The sequence below is a fragment of the Phoenix dactylifera genome, chromosome 1 (genome assembly GCF_009389715.1).
Source record: "Phoenix dactylifera cultivar Barhee BC4 chromosome 1, palm_55x_up_171113_PBpolish2nd_filt_p, whole genome shotgun sequence".
Lineage (NCBI taxonomy): Eukaryota > Viridiplantae > Streptophyta > Magnoliopsida > Arecales > Arecaceae > Phoenix > Phoenix dactylifera.
This window is the reverse complement of record NC_052392.1, coordinates 11,207,106-11,232,345: the sequence shown is the minus strand read 5'-3', so window position 1 is coordinate 11,232,345 and position 25,240 is coordinate 11,207,106. Positions and strand designations below refer to the sequence as shown.

At 47.1% G+C, this 25,240-nt stretch overlaps 2 protein-coding genes across 2 annotated transcripts; one reads left to right on the top strand and one right to left on the bottom strand.

Annotated features, from left to right (window-relative positions):
* Positions 1-835: 835 nt before the first annotated feature.
* On the bottom strand, positions 836-6,425 carry LOC103717196 (cytochrome c oxidase copper chaperone 1-like). Its single transcript, XM_017845207.3, has 2 exons — positions 6,393-6,425; positions 836-1,591 (listed from the first exon to the last, which is right to left on the bottom strand). Exon 2 carries the CDS (start codon positions 1,559-1,561, stop codon positions 1,319-1,321), a length of 243 nt encoding a protein of 80 aa, XP_017700696.2. The 5' UTR covers positions 1,562-1,591; positions 6,393-6,425; the 3' UTR covers positions 836-1,318.
* Positions 6,426-6,617: 192 nt separating this feature from the next.
* Positions 6,618-24,285, top strand: LOC103717195 (phosphatidyl-N-methylethanolamine N-methyltransferase). The gene is given in 3 exon segments (XM_008805487.4): positions 6,618-6,908; positions 23,675-23,760; positions 23,763-24,285. Coding segments are annotated over 3 exon segments (546 nt in total). The 5' UTR covers positions 6,618-6,651; the 3' UTR covers positions 23,966-24,285.
* Positions 24,286-25,240: the final 955 nt, after the last annotated feature.

The following is a 25,240-nucleotide window of genomic DNA, read 5'->3' as shown; positions in this document are numbered from 1 at the left end:
AGTTATAGTTTCCATCCTATTCTACCGGATGATATTAGGTTTTTCAGTCATAACCATTCCTAGGACAAGGATTTTTGTTGAGACACCATGTAGATGACATTGATATGGTATGATCAGTCATCATACTAGTTTACTACGATTCACACCTTTTGCTTTGCAGGTAGTAATAAAAATGCTATAGCTTCTTAAAATTGATTTTATATCCTAAATTGGCAGAAAAGTTTCTTTATATAGGGGAAAGTCGTTTTTCCCTATCTTGTTCCTTAATCTTTTTTTCAGGAGCCAAACAAATTTTAGTCACCAGAATCTATATATTTGTATCTACAGCCTTAAAAGCACAAACATATTCCTCCTGCATTGCATTGGAAGGGAATAACAGTAAGAGTACATAATTTAGCACAATAAGGCAAGTATATTTGAGATTTAACAGTGAAAACTTTGGGATGCACAAATCCCATGCAAGGGACTACTGTTATCAGGATCAACATTCTGTCATTTTGGATAGCAATCTGATAATTTAGGAGAGCTCTCTTGAATAAAAAATATTAAATCCATACGTAATACTCAGCTTCCTTGTAGTTTTAGGCACATCTTGAATGATTATTACTAAAGACCGCCCCTCAGAGCAAGGACAAGATGGCGGACGGAAAACACCCTCGACGTTGTAATCCTTGGCAGGCTTATCATCTGCAAGCTGCTTGCCTGCATAAATAAGCCTGCACGAATGTAGCAAAAAGAGATGATGCGCAAGCTAATAAGGTCAGGAATTTCAACACAAAGTACAGGCTAAGACAGCAGCAGACCATTGACATCCAGAAGTTTTGGCATACGAACGTTCGTAAAGCAACTGTATAAAACTTTTAGGAACCGTCGCACAGCATACTTGGAATCATCACAGCCACAAAAGAGTATCCTACTAGATGCAACGCAACAGCAATGCAAACATTTAACAATGATATTACATCCACCGCTACACACAAGATGAATTAATGAAAATTAAATCAATTAGCAATGATCTTACCCTGACAGATCCTAATATCACTCTAGAAAAGAGGAGGTTTAAGGGACATCTGTAAGTATATTCTAAGCTGAAGTCAAAAGTTTGTTTGCATATTCTGTAACAAAAATCAAATAACTTAAATGAGAATGCAAAATAATAATCAAACATCTTCTGAGAAAATGGCACTCGAGTACATTTCGCCATTTTTATTCATGAATCTTCATGAGAAGGTCAATTATTTTAACTCGGTATAGAAAGCATATGGAGCCTAAATCACAGGTGTGAAAAGACTGCTGACTCCAAATGTCCTATGAAGCATCAAACCTTAAACCCCTCAGCCCGAAGGCATTGTTTATGGGCTTGAATCCATTTCTCACATGCAGCCTCGCCATGCTGCACAATGCATTCATCTCTCAGCCTCTTTGTGTCCGGGCAGGCACAACAGATCTTCTTCCTTGGCTTTGAATCAGGTGTTGGACCTGCTGCAGCCAAATTTTGGCTAATAGCTGGATGTTCTGGTGATTTTGATTGCAAGGGCATCCCAACCTCTGCGTGGCCCATTTTAGCAAATTTCCAGAAGAACAATAGTACCTGCAACCATCAAAAGAGGAAGGTTTTAATAGAGTGCATGTGGCAACATTATACCTCCAACTCCCAAGCTTCAAGGTGTAGCTCTATCTGCAATAATACGATGCTCATATAGCTAGATAAAATAGAAAGAAATGTCAGCCACTAAAAACACATATATTCATGTTATTTGCAAAGTTCATATGAGAAATCTGTAACATGCCCTCAGGTGTCAACCCATCTGATTAGAAGTTTAAAGAACATGACAACAGATCTCTATTATCCTTGCAATATGGTGCTTCATGTTCTTTGTATTGTTACAGAGCTACCTGTGCTAAAGTTATAGTCATCTACTTGCCAAAGGGACATTTTTTTATTCTAGCAGACCCTTTTTAGGAATTTTGAAATGAAATTCGAAGTAGTCATGAAAAGAACATGACAAACAAACTTTGTTCAAAGACTCGATTAAATTTCAACGAGACAAGGCAATGCAAAATATATCTTGTCATTTATTACCTTATTTCACTGCAAAAAGAAATAAGCTATCATAATTGTATCTGGTTATGAGAAAAGTTTTTGTAAAAAAAGATGATCATCCAAAAGGACGCAGGAGTACATCACTATGCTCTTTTTAGACTAGAGTTTGACTAAGCAGCTGTAGTATGTTCTTTGCATCCAGGTCAATGCTTCAAGAATGTAACATGTCCTAATTTTACAATATTCATCTATTCTAGAAAACAACTAAATCTACCGGACTACCACTAACAAGTTTACTCAACTTCAAACGCAGTTCTAGAATTAGAAAAGGTGAATTCTCAGGTCATGTATATGGCTTTATTTTATCATAATCCTATCCAGGGCAAGTTTCTCTGAGAAGGGAAGTTTCTCTAACCAAAAGGTAGACAAAGCACAATTAGTATAACCAATGTTTCAAATTCTAGCAAGATAGGAGATGCCCTGGCCATCCCAACTTGTTCCTATGAAAAAACCGGACCAGAGAGGGGGACTCAAAAACCAATCCAAACGGGGAAAGAAAAGAAAGAGGATAGAAAGAAAGGCAAGAAGACGAAAAAGAGAAAAGAAAAGGAAGGAAAGAATGCAAAAAAGGAAAGAAATAAAACAAAAGGGAAAAAAGAAAAAAAAGGGAAGGAAAGAAAGAAAAAGAAAGGACGAAAAGAACGAAAAAAGGAAGGAAAGAAGAAAAAAACAAACAACTAAAATAAAGGAAAGAAGAAGGGGAGAGATACAAAGGGAAGCTAGGATCCTCTGCGGTGAGTGTTTTGCACTGCAGAGGGACATACCAACACGATAGGTTATAGCTGTCCATTTCCGAGATGGGCAATATGTTGCCTATTCAAATATGCATAGCCCTTTGCGATGCAAAGCTCACACAGCAGAGGTTCTGAACTTGACGGGTGGGACAGCGGACCGTTCCATTCTGTGGAGAAACTAGGATACACTTGTCCCACGGAATTTAAAATCTCGAGTATAACCATAATATGTCACAATTTAAAACACAAAAAAGGTCAAATTCATCTAAATCCTACCTCCTCATGAGGAGAGCTATCAGCAATTGCTACAGCCCTCTTTACGGGTCATCTGTATCACATATCTTATAGTCCTAGGAAACATTAAACAGAAAAGTAACAGTGCATCAACTAAATTAGACCTTAACAGCATATGTCAGGCAAAAAGTTTACCATATTCTTGTAAAATTATTCAATTCAAATCTACCATACTGAACTAGTTTCTCTATAGTAAATTGGCGTCTGCTCCACAATGTTAAAGATGCTAAATAATTTTAGGGTTAGGATTTTTCTCTTGCCTCAATCTGGAGAAAACTGGTTTAACAGCTTCTGCATCATATTTCCATCACTCTCCCCTCCCAGCAAATCACTTCATAATTGAGTTAAAACTAATGCAAAAAAGTTCACATTGCACTACAAAATTGTACTTGCATACAAACCAAGACTCCTAAATATTTCTATTTAAGTAATAACAATTACATCATTGATAATCCCAAAGGCAGAACTCCATCAAACTAGTCATCCAAACCATCCATTATCCCGACCTCCTCCTCACCTCAACTGGTGATCTGATTTTGAAAAATGCAACAAATAAGAGTCCTGTCATTCCCATTATTAATCTCAATTACACTTAAACAAAGCCCAGAAACCACCACAGATACATTTAAATCCTTTGATTCACTCTCCCCACCATAAAACAGATTGATGCTATTGAAAAATCTAAATCCTTTAAAAGTTGCTGTTGTTTTTGCTACAATCACAAAACTTCAATGTTATATGTGTGTGTGTGTAATCACCCAAATAAGAGCAAGACAAAACTCCAGCATAGGCTGAAGAAAGGAATTAAAGAATTTTGATTCATTCAGGGCATGCCCTTGCAAGAATGTCTATCAAGATATTAGAATAGTACATCCCTTCTACACAAAAAAAAAAAATTCACAAGAGAGAGAGAGGCCAATCATACAAGAGACAATAAAATTCATCAATAGGGATGGGACATGATAAAGTGTTTCTTAAATGATCTGCCACATTGCCACACTTAAGGATGAGCAAAGAGAACAAGGATGGATGACCAAGAGATCAGAAGCTTAGGGACACAAGAAAGAAGCCAACACACTAAAAACAAAATTTCCATCTCTGAAAAAAAAAAAAAATACAATTAAGATTTGTGGCCATCTATGACAAAATGCCAAAATAATGCAGTAGACTCGCCTTAAAGTGGATCCTACCAAGATTTGGTAAAGACTCTATGTAACTGTAAGATACTGAGATTGGTGATGCAAAATGGATAACATGTCAAACAATAAGGCATGATTAAAACATATTATACCCACATGAATTTTTTTTGACTTAATTCCTCAGTTGGTTTGGTAAAATCTTCATAGTTCAAAGTAATTTGTGTCTTAAGAGTTATGATTTTTGATCCTATAGTATGTCAAATTAAGAATGTTTTAGGAGATTAATCATGTTTTACAGTTGCTTTGCGGATTATAAAATATCATTTCACAAACTAACAAAGAGAGTTAATTTGGTTCACAATGAATTTTGTAATGTGGTGGATATCATATCAATAAGTTAATCACTCTCCGCCACTAAACTCAAAAGCCTCGAGTCATCCACTTATTGATTCCATCGCTAGATCACTAGAGTAGACAATTGTATGACCAATGGCATCTCCTGCTTCTCAACACAACCTCATATCCCATATACAAACTTCCCTATTTTAAGTCAATATAGGAACTTACAACTTCCAGTGTTGGAACCTCTGCATCTGGTAAAGCAATTCAAGAAGCCTACTAGTGAACCAGAAAGAAGGATAACTCTGGAAATTACAAATGATTTAAGAAATATCTCTGTGATGAAATGGGTATGGAACATTGTCTCCGGAAAGAGTTGCTATAAGATTAGTGGTGTCTGGAAACAAAATAGTTAATTAAACCTTCATGTTTAAATTTACAAAGCATAAAAGAAACAAGCAAGAAGCCTGTAGGAAGCCCCCAAATCCCACAGTTCCATATATCTTTACATAACATCAAGTGATTGCAAAGTGGTGTAGTTACAACTTCCAAGACAATTAAGGCCTCAATTTATTGCTAATCATTCTTCCATACCAGACTACTATTTGCCAGGTATGTTTTCGTCAACCTCACACTTGATCTAATTCTCCCACGGCATAAAATCTAGAAGTCCCTTGTTACTTCCACCAACTCATGCTGCAATTTTAAATAACGAAAAAGTATGCTATTAAATTAAACATGCTCATATTGGGTATGCATACACATTATAACACTTCTGATCAAAATCCATCTCAATGACTAGGAATTCGAATGATATTATTGTGACTAAAACATTCCTATCAGGAAAAAAACACCAAATGAACATCCAACCAGATTACTGTCATGTAGATGTGATCTACCACCAAAAAATTTAAGATGTGTCATCTAATATGAGTCACCATCCACAAAATATGCATACTAACCCTTCTTAATCCACAATGCAGCCCCAGTCTTTCCTTTCTAATACACTAAATAGTACCATGAACCACTTCACCAGTCCCTCATGAATAAAAAGATTAGAAGGATCTTTGAAATAAATATGACCATGACCTTCAAACTTCCAACTTCACCAAATCTAACTCCTCCCTGCTCCAAGTTTGCCTAGTCTTCCCAAACCTCATGCTGACAACTGCTTCACTTAAATTTAGAAACGCTTTATAATCTGACATTAAGCTGTCCCGTGGTAGTTTTTGAAACAAGATAAACGTCGCAGTCTTCTCCTACGACAGATGCCTCCACGGCCTGTGCTATTTGACTCTCTACTCAGCACAGAGCATAAGGCTGATGATGTATTCAATCCCAAAACAAATTTTATACCAAATGGATTTTCCTATTTCTTACAAACACCTCCTATCAGAATTTTTTTGTCTTATTTTGCTTTCAAATCAAACAGAATCTACAAAATTAATTAAATGGACGCTCCCATACATCTAGTTAGTGTCCGCGGCTTTGATGGAATCAAACTAAAACAAGAATAAATAAAACAAAAGAAGTACCGATACAGATAAACTAACAAAAATTGTACACAAGAAATTCTAAGCACATCGATTGAACAAAAACAAGAACCTTACTAGAAAAATATGTTCCTTAGATCTAGATCAAACAATTCAATCCCTAATCCTCCCAAAACTCGATCGTCTGAAGTCCATAAAAAAACCAGCAGTAATAACCGACAACGATGCCTTCAAACCATAAACCTTTCAGCTAAAAAGAAACCCTAATTTCATAAGAAAAGGATCGTACCTGGAGGGCTCCGCTTCTCCTCCCTCGCTTCGCCGCCTTACCCTCTCTCCAATAGAATCACCCGTCAAAGCCTTCTCGGCTCGGGAACCTCATAATAAATATTTAAACACACCTCCTCCGCCTCGGCTTCAAGGTCGCAACTCCAAACCCGGTCCGGTCAAACCGATTCTACGGATTAATAAAAGGGTGCAACCCGGTCCGCGTCACGTTACCCAGGATAGTTTCCATTTGGCTTTGTTCTGGGTGAGAGTGGGGAGGCATGGGCGGCGCGCCGGGGGCGGTGGCCGTGGGCATCGCGACGGTGCTTCCCTTCCCCTTCTACTATCTTCTATGGAATTACCCGCAGGCATGGGTGGATGTATGCGGGAAAGGCGTGGACCCTTCCCATCGGATGGCTCAGGTCTCTCACGTCCTCAAGATCCTCCAGCTCCTCGCTCTATTCTCCGTTGCCCGATTCTGCTGGCCGCCGTGGTACTGCTACCCCCTCTTCGCCGTGGGCCAGTACCTCAACTTCAAGTGAGCCTCTCTCTTCCTCTCTCTCTCTCTCGCACACATTTTTGTCTTTTGATTAGTTTATGGAAGATTGTTTTCATCTTAGTTCGGATTTAAAGAAATATATAATGCTTGCGTTCATGATGGATTGTTCTCTTTAACCTTGATATCGTGGGATTTATCCCAGCGACTCGTTGATCAGAATATTTGGAACTGTGCTAAATGGTCAGGACCATTGTAGCTGTGTTAAAAGGGGGATCGGTTCTAGGGCTGCCAATGGGTCGGGTCGGGCCGGGCCGGATCCTGAGTGATCCCGATCCAATTCGGTTTTTTGTTCGGGTCTTAATTTTGGACCCAGACCCGACGTCGGCTTAGGTCGGATCTATACCTACAAATTTCCATCCAACGGATCATTCAGGTCGGATCGGATCCGGGTTGGATCCAGATCCGGGTCTATGCATTTTTATATTTAAAGTTTTACTATATAATAGTAAATAACATCAAGCAATTATTGCCCTAATAGTAAAATCTAACCCTAAAAAAATGGGTCGGGTCCAGGTTCCAGTCGAGATTAAATGGACCCGACTCGATCCGGAAAATAGAACGGGTCCAAATTTAGGACCTGACCTGGCCCCGTGGGTCCTAAAATTCGGATCGGGTTGGGTCTTATGCAGGTTGGGTCGGGTCGGGTCACGGTCGACCCCGACCCATTTGCGGCCCGAATCGGTTCCAATACAAAAAAGCATCTTTGGATAAAACAATGTACTTTGCCGAAATCGCAGAATGTGTGGCGTATATGTTCTATCTACTGTTTTTTAGCAAATAATTGAAGATTAATTCTTGAATTTTATGGATGAACGAGTCAGATCGTATTGGTTTAGACCATAACCATAATCATCCAGTCTTGTCCCAAATATTTGGGTTTGGCTTAATAGATCCTCATCTGCGAAGCATGCCTATCTAGGGTTGCCACCTCTTATGTTATTTGAAGCTAGCTTAATCTTAAATTGTTTGAGCACGGAGTATGAGCGTCTCATGAGACCATAAGTATCTAAAGAACTACTCGAGTGAACTGGCCTTCTGGACAACTTATGCAATTCCCTGTAGTATGGGTTGTATAATAGGGTGCCACCTATTTTTTTTTGTTTTAGCCATTGTAGGTGCAATGAACAAATTGCTGCATCTGTGTTGCATGTGAAGACATGATGAGCGCAACAATGATGAGTGGAAAATGATATCCCATCTTTGAGTGAAGTTGCCATATTAGAGTAGTTCTTTTATTGCACAATGATAGATAAGAAGATAAGGAATCATGGTTTACTTTGTGAAATGAAATACAAAGCAAGAGTTTGAGTCCTTGGATCAGATAAATGTAAACAAGAGATGAAGAAATGCAGAACTTTACTTCCTCTTCAATGCAGTGGCTGCATATGTGGGGCTGGTTTCTTAATCAGATTAGGGCCGAACTCTTAAGGTTGTTTCGCATGAAACAATGAGCCATTATTTGCAAGGCTTTGTGGAAGAACTTTGCTACAATGATCCATTTGGTTATGTTGTTAGGAGATTGATGTGTTACTTAGAGACATCAAAGAGAGCTGATCTCATCTTTACCAGAAGAGAGGAGTTTTGATCACTGACTCAGTCTTCGTATATAGTTTACCTGAAGCTCTGATCATCAAAAAACATATGCTTGTTTAACTAATATGAACAATCATCTGGATCTTAACAACAGCTCAACATCACGAAATTTTGTAGGGAGATGTTAGCATCAGCAGATTTGGGTGAGGGAATTACAAAAGGAGCACTATGATTGTTGGGCAAGAATTGTTAAAGCTAACAGGATATCAGCCCATGGTTCTTTGATCAACTAGTAGCATGGTAAAATATGTGATTACTACTTTTGTTTTGTTTCCCACATGCCTTTTCTCATATTTTCCTTTTTTAAATATATCACTTTGCACAAGTACACATATGCATAAACATAAGAGATGAACCATGCCTCATTGATTTGGTGCTATTTTATTTGTCCTCTTTGGACATTGTTCTTAACCTAAGTTCTCCAAAATATAATCATCTATAAACTGCTCACTACTTCAGTGCAGCCTTTTATCTATTTTTTTTAACTTCTCTTTCTTGACCTTTTAAACTGAATTTTGTATTCCCTTTTCACTTGGCTTTTCTGTCTTCGAGGATTGACATGTCTGAATAATTTCAAATTTCTTCATACCGTCATATCTTGTTTTCATGTAGTTGCTACACATCTTCAAATATACTAATTATCTTTCCTATATTTACCATGCATTCATTAATATGCTTTAAGCCACACTTACCTTCTGGTCATCTCCCTTTTCCACTTTGCCCACCTAAGACATCCTCAATTACCTCCTTATTCTTATGTATAGCAGAAGCAGGATGGTGGAAGAGTTAGTTTACGAGATCCCTTTTGTCTGTGACTCTAATCCATATTTTAAACAGCATATATGCTAGGGTTGGATGTGGTATAGGAATATGCATTTACTTTTTCCAGCAAGACCATGACCTGGTTGTGATCAGTTACTAGAAGTTAATGATATTTGTTAGGGAAAAAACCCTAAGTCATATATCCACAGAGGCGCTCGGCCGAAGAGCGCCGACCGAAAAGCTGCTCGGCCAAGAAGTGCCGACTGGAAAGCCACTCGGCCGAAGAGCGCCGACCGGAAAGCTGCTCGGCCAAAGGATGCCGACCAGGAAGGCGCTCGACTAGAGGGCGTCGACCAGAGCGCGCGCCAAGAGGTGCCCCACCCAAAGCTGCTCGGTTAGAAAGTGCCGACCAAAGACAGCGCCAAGGCGCTCTGCTAGAAGGTGCTCGCCTAAAGGGCGCCGACCAGGAGTACTTGAAGCAACCCCGCCACAGGGCGCCCCATTGGGCGACCAGCTCGGCTCGGCACTCTTGCCGAGCCGATGCCTTAACCAAATGTTCAACCTCCGCCTAAAGTCCAAGGGACTGACAACTCCTACGGCTTGCGACCTGCCACTATCTCCAAGCCATCAAGGCATAAGATCTTCGCAGGTATTCGGCACGACCTGCCATTAATGCACGAGACTCTCTCAAGTCTCCGATGCACTCAGTCATTTAATGAACACGGCCCAAGACGATCTCCGGATCACTGAACCATCAGAGCGCATGGCTCTACCTGACCGCCGGTTCATTCGGTAATAAATGCACTTACCATCCACAGACCCCAGGCCCGCTACGGCCGGCGGTTCAACCACTCCAACAGGTCCGATCGACCGTGACAACTCCCTGGTTCCGGTCTGATTCGGCCTTATTTTCCACCACGCCATTAATGGGCCAAATCGTGCCCAATTATCACATAACAGGACAAACCTCATGTCACCTCCCAGGTAACCGAATCCTCCTATAAAAAGGGAACCTGGGGGAAGAGGAAAGGGGACCAAAACGGGAGGAAAAACCCGAAGCTCTCTCTGTCTTCTCCACATACTCTCTTCCCTGCTCTCTCCACATACTTGCCCCCTCTGACTTAGGCATCGGAGGGCCGGCGCCGGGGAGCCCGGCCACCGGCTTTTTTGCAGGACAGGACAGGACTGGACGCACCACCCCTCTTCGGACTTGCACACCCCCCGCGGCGGAGGACGCAGCCGGCCGGCGCACCGCCGTCCGCCCCCTGCAGCAGCGGAGCTCCTCCTTCCCTGGCTTCGCGGCGGCCCCCGGGTCCAATTTTCAGCAACAGTTGGCGCTAGAGGAAGGGACCGAGTTCGCTACCATGAAGCTAAGAAGCAAAGGGGCTTCCAACGCCTCTCGACGTCCTCCACCAAGCCCAGAATGTTCCGTTCGGAACTCATCACCCCCGGTTGAACCAGCACCTCAAGTTCGACCGGAACAATTTTGATGCCCTGGTGCAGCAAGTGCAGGCGTTGGCTACCGCCGTTCAAAGCTTGCAACCCAGGGGCATCCCAGCAGCACCGCCTCCCCCGGCTCCAGTTCAACTGGGGCCCCCTACTAGCGGGCTTCCTCTTCGAGGTCAGGACTCTCAAGTCCAGGCCTCGCCTCTGGAGAGAGCACCCAGTCAGAGATCACGGAGGCTGGCCACAGCCTTCAGAAGCCGAGTCGGTTCCAGGGCAACCTGCACCCAGAGGAACTGCTGTAGCGATCCTCCAGAATGATGAACTCGACAAGAAGGTCGAAAAGCTGGAGCGCCAAATCCAGGCACTCCACGGAAGAAAATCGGGACGTAACGGCGACTTCGAGTTCAATACGAAGTCGCCCTTCTCCCAGGAGATTGAAGATGAACCGGTTCCCCTCCGGTTCAAAATGCCCCAGGTGGAGCCTTACAACGGCAAGGCTGATCCCTTTGACCACCTGGAGAGTTACCGGGTCTTAATGGCCCTACAAGGAGCCTCGGAAGCCATGATGTGCAAGGCTTTCCCGGCGACACTCCGAGGACCAGCCCGGCTTTGGTTTACCGGGCTGAAGCCGAGTACTGTCTCTTCCTTTGAGCAGCTCGGCAGACAATTTGCTGGCAACTTTGCCGCCAGCCAGCCCCAGCGGCGGACATCTGACTCCCTCCTTGATATCAAACAAAAGGAGGAGAATCCTTCAAGGAATACTTGGACCGGTTCACCGCCGCAACATGGGAAGTCCGGGGAGCTGACCAGTCAATCGCCATGTCGGCGCTGAAGACTGGAGCCCGGTCCTACAGATTCCTCTTCTCGATTGAGAAGAATTTCCCAGCGGACCTTACAGAAATGTTCGCTCGAGCCCGAAGTATGCCAAGGTGAGGAAGCCGTGGGCCGTCAGGCGGGCGGGACCGAGCAGAACCCCAAGAAGAGGCGCCGTGAGGAACGCAGCCGACCCAGAAGCCCGTCTCCACGACGAGCTAAGAATCCGCCCCGCCCGAAAGTCCACCCCGGTTGAGAGGACCGCCGCAGCAGAGGTCACTCGCCCGAGGTTCCCACTGCAGGCCCGTGCACCTGAAGGGAGGTATGAAAAATTACTCCCCTCAATGCTCCTCGGGCTGAAATCCTCATGGAGATTGAGAATCGGGATTGCATCCGCTCCCCCCTCCAAAGCCAGACACCAGAATCCGGCGTGATCTCCGGAAGTATTGCCGTTTTCACCGGGATCACGGCCATGATACCGAGGATTGTTATCAGCTCCGAAATGAGATCGAAGCACTCATTCGCCGAGGGGTGCTCGATCGGTTTGTGCAAGGCCGGCGCGAAGGAAGAAGCCAGCCGAAGGAGCAGCACAGCCTGAAGGTTCTAATGCCAACAGGCCCATCGCCGGCGTCATCAACACTATCCGAGGAAGGACCTCGGCTGGGGAAGCCTCAGGGGAGGAGCCTCCTCGAAGCGCCCGCGCACCTCTGAAGCCATCTCCTCTCAGATGACGATCTAGAGGGAGTCGAAACTCCCCATGATGATGCCATGGTCATCTCCATGATCATAAATAAATTTGATGTAAAACGCATCCTGGTTGATAATGGAAGTTCGGCGAATGTTTTGTATTTTGATGCTTATTGTAAAATGGGGATGACAAAAGAATAGCTACGGAGGATGAATGCTCCGCTAGTTGGATTCACTGGGGATTCAGTCCCAGTAGAGGGCGAGATCGACCTTCTGGTCACAGCCGGGCTCGCCCCTCGTGAAAGTACCGTGGGTATGAGCTTCCTTGTGATACGCCTGCCCTCGGTTTACAACGCCATCCTTGGAAGGCCAGGACTCAACGCCCTCCGAGCAGCGGTCTCAACTCACCACCTGCTGATGCGATTCCCCCACCAGCCAGAGAGTCGGTGAAGTCCGAGGGGACCAAATGGTGGCAAGGCGATGCTACCTAGCGACCACGAGGCAAGACGACCAGCCGAGGTGCCCGCCCCAATGACTGACCAGCCCTCAACTGAAGTTATGGAGGCACGGGTCAACCCCCAGAAAGAGCGGGTAGAGCCTGGTGAGTTGTTAATTCAAGTTCCTTACGAGAGAACTTTCCCGAGCTAACCGTGCAGATCGGCTCTGGCCTTGGCGAAAACGAGAGGAGTCGCCTCGTCGACTTCCTACGGGACAATATGGATGTCTTCGCCTGGTCGCCTGTAGATATGCCGGGGATAGACCCGGAGGTCATGGTCCACCGGCTTCAGGTGAAGCCGGACCTGCAAGCCCGTGCGGCAAAAGAAGCGAGGCGCCGCCCCTGAGCGACAACGAGCAGCAGCCGAGGAGGTCGGCAAGCTCCTTGAAGCCGGTTTCGTCCGCGGAGATATCCTACCCGGAATGGCTCGCCAATGTGGTCCTCGTCAAAAAAGCTAGCGGAAAGTGGCGTATGTGCGTGGACTACACCGACCTGAATAAAGCCTGCCCGAAGGACAGCTTTCCACTTCCCAGCATTGACGCAGCTCGTGGACTCCACCTCGGGTCACGAGCTGCTGGCATTCATGGACGCCTTTTCCGGATATAACCAGATCCGCATGGCGCCAGAAGACGAGGAAAAGACAGCCTTCATCACGACGGGGGAACCTACTGCTACAAAGTGAATGCCATTCGGTCTAAAAAATGCCGGGGCGACTTATCAAAGGCTGGTCAGCCGGATCTTCAAAGACCAAAATAGGCCGAAACATGGAGGTCTACGTGGATGACATGCTGGTGAAAAGTAAAGCGGCGCAAGACCACATAGCCGACCTCAATGAAGCATTCTCCACACTCCGAAAGTACCAGATGAAGCCTAACCCAGCTAAATGTGCATTCGGGGTCACCTCCGGCCAAATTCCTCGGCTTCATCATTACACAACGAGGAATCGAGGCCAATCCAAAGAAGATCCGAGCCCTCCAAAGGATGACGCCTCCCAGGACGGTCAAGGAGGTACACGCGGCTCACGGGCCGAGTGGCAGCCCTCGGGGAGGTTTATCTCCCGCTCGGCCGAGCGCTGCCTTCCATTTTTGCAGCCCTCAAGAAGCCGAAGAACTTTTTGTGGTCGGACGAGTGCCAGCAATCTTTTGAAGAGCTCAAGCACCTGCTGGCTTCCCCTCCCCTACTCACGAAGCCTCAACAGGGTGAGCTCTCTACTTGTATCTTAGCTGTCTCCCCTGTAGCAGTAAGCTCGGTCCTGGTCCGAGAGGAGGGGAAACTTCAGAAACCGGTGTATTACACCAGCCGGTCTTAAGGGATGCTGAGACCCGATACTCAAGCTTGAGAAGACCGCCTATGCTTTGGTCATCTCAGCTCGGAGGCTCCGACCCTACTTCCAAGCTCACACAGTGACCGTCTGACTGACCAGCCGATCAAGCAGATCCTTGCAAAGATCGGATCGTGCGGGTCGGATCACTAAATGGGCCATTGAGCTCGGGGAATTCGACATTGAGTACCGGGCCCAGACAGGCGATCAAAGCACAAGCACTCGCAGACTTTTATGGCCGAGTGCCACTATACCAGATGAGGTCAAGCCCTGAACCTGAGCCACCGCTGGAGCAGACCCGAGTTTTACATGGGCTCTACATGTCGATGCTCTTTCAAACCTCGGGGGGTAGTGGAGCAGGATTTATTCTCACCAGCCCGGAGGGGGTGGTCGCCGAGCAGGCCCTGCGCCTCGAGTTTCCTGCTTCCAATAATATGGCGGAGTATGAAGCGCTCGTCGCCGGGCTTAAGCTAGCCAAAGAGCTAGGAGTGAAGGACTTGAAGGCCTTCAGTGATTTCCAGCTCGTTCGTCAACCAAATTGTGGGCGACTTCGAAGCTAGAGACCCGACCATCGCAGAAGTATCTCCAGAAGGTACGGGATCTCGCCTCGACCTTGGACTCTTTCCACATCCAACATATTGCCAGGTCGGAGAATCTCAGGGCCGACCAGCTATCAAAGCTGGCTCCTCTCGCATTGAGCGAGCTTCCCAAAGGGGCAGTCCTGGAATATCTCCAAAAGCCCAGCACGGACGAGACCGAGCAGACCCTCTGCACCGAGCTCGAGCCAAGCTGGATGGATGGACTCATCAGCTATCTGCAAGACGAAACTCTCCCTGCTGATGTACGAGAGACTCGCCGAATCAAGCGCCTCGCCACCCGATACATACTATACGAAGGGAAAGCTCTATCGGAAATCCTTCACCTCTCCCCCTTCTCAGATGCCTTCGCCCAACGGAAGCTAATTATGCCCTGCGCGAAGTCCACGAAGGAATTTGTGGAAAACCATCTGGGAGGACGAGCCTTGGCCCCATAAAATTTCTGCGCCAAGGGTATTATTGGCCGACACTCCAGAAGGATGCCTATGGATTTCGTCAAGAGATGCAACCGGTGGCCAAAGGAACGCCAACGTTCAGCGCCGGCCCTCGGCTCTTTTGACTTCTATCAGCTCCCCTTGGCCTTTGCCCAGTGGGGAATTGACATCCCTCGGGCCATTTCCTCTGGCCACCGGGCAAAGGAAGTTCACTGGTCCGTATCACATCGACTACTTCACTAAGTGGGTGGAAAGCTGAGCCCCTCGCCCGGATAACCGAACAGAAGATGCGGGATTTCGTTTGGAAGTCCATCATTTGCAGATCGGACTTCCCGCATCCTTATCTCTGACAATGGTCGCCAGTTCGACAACATCCATTTCCAGAGAGTTCTGCTCCGAGCTTGGCATTGACACCGCTTCACCTCGGTCGCGCATTCTTCAGACAAACGGAGAAACCGAGGTAAACAAATCGTACTATTTGCAGGGTCTCAAAACCAGGCTCGACAAATCCAAAGGACAATGGGGTCGAAGACCTATACAATGTCCTGTGGCTTACCGGACTAACGTTCCGCGTCCCCCACCGGCGAGACTCCTTCAACCTGACATAATGGGACGGAGGCCGTCATTCCACTAGAGATTTGGGGCCTCTCTGCTCCAAGAGTCGAGCACCACGATGCTAGCCTCAACTCTTCGCAGCTCAGAGGCAACCCTCGACTTGATCGAGGAAACAAGGGAGGTCGCCCGACGTGCGTAATGGGCGCCAGGTAACCCAGACAAAGACAGCTCAGTACTACAACGCCAGGGGTCAAAGTCCAAATCTTTCAGACCAGGGGACCTTGTCCTAGAGAAGAGCTGAAACTCCCGACCAACTGAGCGAGGGAAGCTGGCCCGAATTGGGAAGACCATTACAGTCATCGCGCATTCGCCAGGCCCGAAGCTTATCAATTGGAGTCTCTAGATGGGACTCCCATTCCGCGGAGCTGGAGCTCTGAAAATCTCCGCGTGTACCACCAGTAGAACCCTAAGGGGGTCCCTCATCATTCAACCATAAAATTTCATCTTATGAATTTCACTCTATAAATTTCATTTCACGGTTTAACTGATGGATTGCGAACTTATTCGAGCTCACCAATTTTTCTTGATTATCTCATGGCATCAGGTTTATTCTTCCCTAATCACGGTTGGGATGCCCTGATACCTCGGGATGATGGAGTACCTGCGTGGACTCCCTGAAGATGTCCATGAGTTTATGGTGCGCCTCTCCATGGACGAGCTCGGCTCGTGCTCCATCGATTATTGAGTAGCGGTCCTCTCTGACCGGACGAGCTCGGCTCGTGCTCCATCGACTATTGAGTAGCGGTCCTCTGACCGGACGAGCTCGGCTCGTGCTCCATCGATTATTTAGTAGCGGTCCTCTCTGACCGGACGAGCTCCGGCTCGTGCTCCATCGACTATTGAGTAGCGGTCCTCTGACCGGACGAGCTCGGCTCGTGCTCCATCGATTATTGAGTAGCGGTCCTCTCTGACCGGACGAGCTCGGCTCGTGCTCCATCGATTATTTAGTAGCGGTCCTCTCTGACCGGACGAGCTCGGCTCGTGCTCCATCGACTATTTAGTAGCGGTCCTCTCTGACCGGACGAGCTCGGCTCGTGCTCCATCGACTATTGAGTAGCGGTCCTCTCTGACCGGACGAGCTCGGCTCGTGCTCCATCGACTATTGAGTAGCGGTCCTCTCTGACCGGACGAGCTCGGCTCGTGCTCCATCGACTATTGAGTAGCGGTCCTCCTGACCGGACGAGCTCGGCTCGTGCTCCATCGACTATTGAGTAGCGGTCCTCTCTGACCGGACGAGCTCGGCTCGTGCTCCATCGACTATTGAGCTCGGCTCGTGCTCCTACCCCGACCTCGGCCGGGATGCCTCGAGACGTCGAGACGCCCCGGTTCATCGGGATGCCCCGATATGTTGGGATGTCTTTATTGGCCAAACAAGCACGGCTCATTCTTTACCAGCTTCAACCAATGAGCTCGGCTCGTCCCTTCATCGATGGATTTCTCTGCCGACGTCCTCGAAGAACGGAGTCCGAGCAGAGAAGCGTCTTCAGCCGCCTCGGCGCAAGGACGCATACGGTACAAGGTACCCATTTATTTAATGTTTTTACATTACGCATTATTGGATTTCTCTGCCGACGTCCTCGAAGAACGGAGTCCGAGCAGAGAAGCGTCTTCAGCCGCCTCGGCGCAAGGACGCATACGGTACAAGGTACCCATTTATTTAATGTTTTTACATTACGCATTATTGGATTTCTCTGCCGACGTCCTCGAAGAACGGAGTCCGAGCAGAGAAGCGTCTTCAGCCGCCTCGGCGCAAGGACGCATACGGTACAAGGTACCCATTTATTTAATGTTTTTACATTACGCATTATTGGATTTCTCTGCGACGTCCTCGAAGAACGGAGTCCGAGCAGAGAAGCGTCTTCAGCCGCCTCGGCGCAAGAACGCATACGGTACAAGGTACCCATTTATTTAATGTTTTTACATTACCCATTATTGGATGCTCATGACACCGACACATTGTTGCAAGTCCGGTGAATCCCCGTCACGGGCTGACGGGTATGCAGTCCATTTGTAAGAAAAGAATCCGGTTCGCCCCGGCAACCCGAGGCTCGGATTCGAATTCGTCGCATTAAGAAGTCCCAAGTCTTAACGACCGCCCTAGGGCTTAGTCGAATTCTGGACTAGGCTCGGAAAAACGTTCCGAGCCCAAACCCTTGGTATTAGCACAAGCGTTGCTACACCATTAGTCGAAGAACCGAGCAATGGAGCTCGGCAAGCCAAACTCTAACTCAAAACCCTGTGGCGGGAAAAACCCAGGCCCTAGAGCCCATATCCTCGGAACCTAAAACAGATCCGAGCAGAGAAACTTGTTTAAACTACAATAGACAAATTTCCACACAAATGAATATTCATTTCAAAAAGCCCGGAGGCCTAGTACAAGAGCTCGGACCCGACCTTAACGAAGTATAGAGGCCGCTCCGGCTTACAAAAAAGAAAAGAAGATAGGAAAAAGGGGAAAACTACACCAAGGGCTCAGGCCCGGCGACTTCAGGAATAGTGGCTCTTCTGCGGCCGAGGCCCCCACGGTGGCTTTGGGAGCTGCCTCGGAGACCTCAAGAGCGATCTCGCCTTCTTCAGCTTGACCCTCCTGGTCGGTCCCGCCAGAGGTTGGAACCTCTACCTCCGCCTCCGCTTCTGGGTTTTCGACCCAGCGCCTGGTTGAAGCAGGCTAAGGTCGAAATCTGGGAGAAGTCGCCGCAACTGATTGCGGAAGTCCTTGAAGCCCTGATGAGACCATTGACGCCTTCCTCTTCCATCAAGTCGCGAAACTCTTCCGATTCGCGGAAGAGCTTGACGGCGTCCTGGGCTTGCTCCCGGGCCTCCTCTCGAGCCTCGTGGTAGGCGGCCTTCCGCTCCAAAATCTTTATTTCTCTCTCGGCGATCCGCGAGCAGAGATTGCACGTCAAGTAGACGGATCTCGAGATCTCGGACCTTTATTCGAGCCTCCCCCACCTCCTGCTCGCGTATAGCGAGCGACGATTCGGCTCCCGTCCGGCGGGCCTCCGCGGCGCGCACTTCAGACATAGTCAAAGAGTGCGCGCCCTTCTCCTCTTCAAGTTCGGCGACCAGAGTCCGAACCTCGTCTTCGGCCGCCCCTAGCTTCGCTTGAAGCACTTTCTGCTCGGCCTCAGACGCGAGGAAACTTTGTTTTCGGCCTCCTCGCGCCCCCTTTGATGCCTTCGGGCCCGGTCCCGATAGTCCCGGATGATGTGAATCATCGTCTCGGTCTCGTGGAGGCGCTGCAAGAGGGACATGTGGAGGAAACAGTTTTAAGCCAAAACACACATTTGCACAGAGATAAAAACTGACTTACTCGGATGGAAGAGCAAATAGCGGAGTCCATGAACTCGCCGTAGGTTCATGGACCGAATTTTGGCCTGGTCGCCGGGAGCAGCGCGACCCGAAGAACTTCGCGCCGCCACTTGTACCTTATCGAGGGCCGAGTCGCCCTCGAAAACAGCCCATCCAGGAGCGTAAGGCACCCGCTCCTGAGGACCCGAGGACCCGCCAGACCGGGCCTCAGCTGGCCTGGGTGCGGCCGACCCCGTTGCTTCTTGGGCTATTCCCCGGTTCAGAGCTGGGGAATTGGGGTCGAGTAGACGGCTGACCGGACCGCTGCGTGGTAGAGGGTGGGCGTGCGAGCGCCAGATCTGCTGAGGGTCCTCCCTGCCCTGGTCGGAATTTGGAGCTTCCCGCCGACCAGGGACTTGCGAATCGCACGGACACGGAGGTGCCATCGTGGCTCCGCCAGAGCCCACGCCCTCTCCCGACCAGCCTCAGGGCGCACGGGCGAGAAGCGCGCGCCTCAAACGGTTGTGGTCGTCGAGGTCTTCGCCGAGGTCTTTGCTTTCTTCCTCGGCTCGGTCGGTTGCTCCTGAGAGTTCAGCCGCCCTCTTTTGGAAGCGGGGCGTAAAGGACTTCGCTCTTGGTCACCATTTTTGCGATGTCTGCAAACGATGAGCAAAATTAGAACATTAGAACAATAAGGAAATAAGAGTTGCTGTAACTATCCTTACCCTGAGGACGTGCGAGCTCAAGCCCACGTTCACCAGGGCGTCCTCGCTTAATGAGGCCGGTTCAGCAAAATCCCCGTCCCCAAGGCTGCGGTGGTATCGAAGATCTCCTGCTCACGCGGAGAAAGCTGGGGGAGCCTGTGATGATTATGAAGTCTTGGGCCGGCCTCCACCTGGGGTCAAAACCCCAGGACGTTCGGGAACCCCAGGAAAGAGAATTTCTCCTTCCAACCATGAATGGATGAGGGGCGCACCATGAAAAAGTGGACGACCCACCCGGAAGGGCGATGTAGAGCCACTCCCCGTCTCCCCGGGTTCGACTTTAGAAAATAAAAAGTCGCCGGAAGACGTTGACAGAGGTAGGAATCCCCTGCTAGTAAACACAGTGATAGGAAACCCATCACTGCCCTCCAAGCGTTTGGAGTGAGTTGCCGCCGGGACCAACTGGCATACCGCCAGCAACTCATTCACAAAGCTGTGAAGAGGAAATCGGAGGCCGGCCAGAGTGACTCCGAGTGCACTCGCGATCCGGCCTACCGGAGGATCGGTTACCCGATCCCTGTCGCCTGGCGGGTTCCAAATGGAACCCGTGAAGAGGGAAAAACCACTTCTTCGGTCATGCTCGACCTCCAGGACACTCATGGTGGATACTACTCGCTAGGCAAAGAACCCATTACAAGAGAGGGAAATCAAAAGAAGGGGACCTGGGAAAAGACGCCGGAGAAAAGGACTTCGGTCTGAGGAAGGCTGGGAGAATAGGAAGCTGGAAGCAGAAGGCAATAGAAAGAGGACAGGGGCCGGGGGAGAGTTTATATAGGACCTCCCCCAACGGCCCGGATCAGCGAAGAAAGCGCTGCGTCCTGGTTAGATGATAAACACGTGTCGAGCCTAAAAGACAGAACGACGCATTTAATTAGGGCTGGCGCTTCGAATGTCGAAGCGCCCCATCGGATCGTGCGGAAAGGCATCCGCAATCGAGATCGTGACCGGCCCATCATGAGCCCACGACGCGAGGGACACGCTTCGCAACAAGGTGCTCCCAATCAATGCAGGCCTCTTCGGGAAAGAAGAGACGAGCTTGCCTATTAAAGGCTCCCTCCGAAGCGTACTCCGATAATTCCAAAACGCTAACAGTAAACTCAATAATTTTTCGGATATTCGTGGATGAACCCAACTTAAAGCTACTTCCCGGCGCCCAAGCAATCGATAGCAACACTGTGAGCTCGGAAGATCGTGGGCGGTAAGTGTCTAGGGGTGAAAATAACCCTTACTATAAGTTCATATATCCCCACAGACGGCGCATCGGCCGAAGAGCGCCGACGCGAAAAGGCTGCATCGGACCAAGAAGCTTCGCCGACTGGAAAGCCACTCGGGCCGAAAAGCGCCGACCGGAAAAGCTGCACGGACCAAAGGATTGCCGACCGAGGAAGCGCGCTCGGACTAGAGCGGCGTCGACGCAGAGCGCGCGCCAAGAGGTGCCCACCCTTAGCTGCTTCGGTTAGAAAGTGCCGACCAAAGACAGCGCCAAGGCGCTCTTGCTAGAAGGTGCTCGCCTAAAGGGCGCCGACCAGGAGTACTTGAGCAACCCCGCCACAGGGCGCCCCATTGGGCGACCAGCTCGGCTCGGCACTCTTGCGAGCGATGCCTTAACCAAATGTTACACCTCCGCCTAAAAGTCCAAGGGACTGAACAACTCCTACGGCTTGCGAACCTTGCCACTATCTCCAAGCCATCAAGGCATAAGATCTTCGCAGGTATTCGCCACGACCTGCCATTAATGCACGAGACTCTCTCAAGTCTCCGATGCACTCAGTCATTTAAATGAACACGGCCCAAGACGATCTCCGGAATCACTGAACCATCAGAGCGCATGGCTCTACCTGACCGCCGGTTCATTCGGTAATAAATGCACTTACCATCCACAGACCCCAGGCCCGCTACGGCCCGGCGGGTTCAACCACTCTAACAGGTCCCGATCGACGCGTGACAACTCCCTGGTTCCGGTCTGATTCGGCCTTATTTTCCACCACGCCATTAATGGGCCAAATCGTGGCCCAATTATCACATAACAGGACAAACCTCATGTCACCTCCCAGGTAACCGAATCCTCCTATAAAAAGGGAACCTGGGGGGAAGAGGAAAGGGGGACCAAAACGGGAGGAAAAACCCGAAGCTCTCTCTGTCTTCTCCACATACTCTCTTCCCTGCTCTCTCCACATACTTGCCCCTCTGACTTAGGCATCGGAGGGCCGGCGCGCGGGAGCCCGGCCACCGGCTTTTTTGCAGGACAGGACAGGACTGGACGCACCACCCCTCTTCGGACTTGCACACCCCCCGCGGCGGAGGACGCAGCCGGCCGGCGCACCGCCGTCCGCCCCCTGCAGCAGCGGAGCTCCTCCTTCCCTGGCTTCGCGGCGGCCCCCGGGTCCAATTTCCAGCAAGCAATATTCATTCACTCCAAGAAGGGTTTCTATAGCAGCCACGGAAAACAAAGAAACAAACATACAAAAAGGTTTAGTGCTTACATTAATGTGGAGGATAGGCGGATTGTTTAATCCATTTCCATGTGCTTCAATGTTAGCTAACCTAATTCTTGCATGAGCTGTTCTTGAATGAAGTAAGGATTATTGATCCTGGTTTGGGTCATCTGATCAGCTCCATACGCTTCTCTTTATTTATTTGAACTAATTTCACTGGATCTTTCTACCTGATCCGTTCATGGAAGGAACAAAGCTTGTTCATATGCTTCTCTTTATTTATTTGAACTAATTTCACTGGATCTTTCTACCTGATCTGTTCATGGGAGGAACAAAGCTTGTTCATCATCTCCATTATGACCATCCGAAGAGCTTGCCTTTAACAGAATATGCGCACAGAGTAGATATATGGTTTATCATTAATTCTGTGGTTGTGGTAATTGAGACCTTCCTAATATACTGGAGGGGTAAACTGCTTTTTTTGTGGATGAATTATGAAGATCTTAGGGCCTATTTGGTGTTGTTTCTTTTCTGTCCTTGTTTTCAAAGCTCAAGAAGAAAATGAACTAGACTGAAAAACATGTATAATGAAACCCTTTTATTTTTTTAAATTACTTGCAAAAAAATCTTTAGTGCTTTTGGTAACAGAGATTATTGCTTACAAAATGACCGAAAACAAAATCAAGGAAAGCACTATCTGCAATATCAATCTCCATATAGTATTTCACTAATTTGTAGTGAAACAAAAACACAAAAGTAACTACAATACCAAACATGCCCATAGTCAACCTCATCAGTTGATGAATGATTTTACCTATGGTAGAATGTTTAGTTGTTTGCTGTGAGATTTTTCTAGGATGCCTAATCGAGATATTTTATGATCATAGTTAATTAGTCCGTTTCTCAGTTGCTGAGATTAGTTCATCAAAGATATGGTTACTTCTAACCAAGATTCACCGTCTTGGTACCGGACTCCGTACCGGTGCCATACTAGCACAGTGTCGGTACGGTATCATACGGAATTTTTTTTTTTGTGTACCGAGTATTGATACGCCACTCATACCGGGTACCGGTACAGAATTGATACGGTATGCCCTGTACCATTTAGTTCAGGTTGGTACGGCATAGCATGCATCTAACCCAAAAGGAAGCCAAGTACTGCAGCTGCAAACGTACATAAAAACATCTTGGATCTTAATGGATTCTTTATAGCTTCTCTCCCCTCCAGTTTTACTTTCTGGTACTTTGGATCAGGATTGATATGCATGCTTTTGTTATTGTGTTATATTTGTTCCATTGCACAAGTAGAGGGTATCCAAATGGGGCTATTTGTAATTGCATATAATAAACTTATACATAGATTGAATAATATTTATATGTTTACATGAGTTTCTGGCTTAATGTTTGAGTGCTTGGCTTTGAGATTTTCGTCAAGAAGCAGAATTTTTGTTCTCATCTTTTCAACTCTAAATTCAGAAATCATTATTGTCAGGGTGTATCAATTGCTTGGTGAGGCAGGCACTTACTATGGTGTACGCTTCGGAAAGAGTGTTCCATGGGTAACAGAGTTCCCCTTTGGTACATTAAGGACCCACAGTATATTGGAAGCATCCTGAGTCTTCTTGCAAGTTTATGTTGGGTTCCCTTCCAGTATGTGTTTCTGTGGCTGCTTGGTTATCTCTTCATGATGTGGGTGGAATCCAAGGAAGATCCAGCAACTCGTGCCAAGCCGGCTCGCCTGATTTATTTGATTGAAGAGAGATTAATCACAGATTATTGCTGAAATTGGAATGATTGATCTTTTTTAAGACAAGTAATTCTTGGTTATCATTTTTGCTGACGCTAGTAGCTCCTGTGATTGCAACTTTTTGTAAGGACTAGGGAGAAAGGAAGGGGACTGACTTGCACTATAACAATGCAGATCCAGATCTATGCCATATTACCCACAGTTAATTTTTTTTTGGAGATGTACCTTCCAAGCATCCAAACTAGAATATCTAGTTGGCAAGAGAGCGTGTGACCAGTAGGACAAGCTCTGATTTATATCTTTGCACTCTGTTCATATATGAGTTTTATAAATTTGATATTTTGGGCTTTATCTTAGTATTATCTCTTAGGGTGTATTTTGGTTCGCAACTAAAATCAGAATCAGAATGGATTGGAATATGGAAATCGGATTGGCCATATTTTCCGACATGTTTGGTTCGTGACCAGAATTGGAATCGAATAGAAATAGGATTTGGATACTAGGGGAGAGTAGGGATTGAACTCTCTATGTTAGTTGTTAAGCTTTTCTTTTAGTCACTGCAATGGACGCTTGTGGGTCCAAAGTCATAAGCATGCCATTGGAAGTCAAAACTGCCTTATTGCTATGGATCTCTTTTAATTTGCTCATAGTTTAAATTAAAAGTGCTTTTTCTCTAAAACAAAAATAGTATTTGATTTAAAGAATTTGGAAGTCAGTGAGCTTTGCAAGGCAGAATTTAAATGGTCTATTTGGGAGGGGAATCTGTTAATATCTTTATCGAACCTTGGTGTGATAATATACCTCTGTCTAGAATGGCTGTTCCTATCAGCATGGGAAGGCCTTGGCTGACTTAAACTTGGTGAAGAGTCACCTTTAACTCTGGTGAATGGAATTAAGGACTGCTTTGACGTTGTTTCTCTCAACAATTAGCGGCAAAAGTTAGGGAACTTCCTCGAGTTCCTATACTGCATGAAGATGTTAAAAGTGGGGCGATGGATTTAGAAAACAAAATTAATATCAAGGAGATCTACAGATCTCTGAGGCCATCGATTCAAAATCACAATCTTTTGGCTGGATTTGGAAGCCTAAAGAATATGCAAGAATTGAACTTCTTGTCCGGAGTTAGATTGGGGATTTATTCCTTGTGCGTCAGTTCTTTAAGGTTTAATACTTAAATTTGTTTCAAATATAATGAGGAAGCATCGACCATGCCCTGTTTTCTTGTTCTACTTTAAGCTTCCCATCAAATAGCGAAAGAAATGTTTAGTCGCTCACCATCAAATAGGAATAGACAATATTTAATTCCCATCA

What these genes read in the sequence shown, in the direction of transcription:
- LOC103717196 (XM_017845207.3), bottom strand. Translation starts at nt 1,561, where the DNA reads ATGGGCCACGCAGAGGTTGGGATGCCCTTGCAATCAAAATCACCAGAA.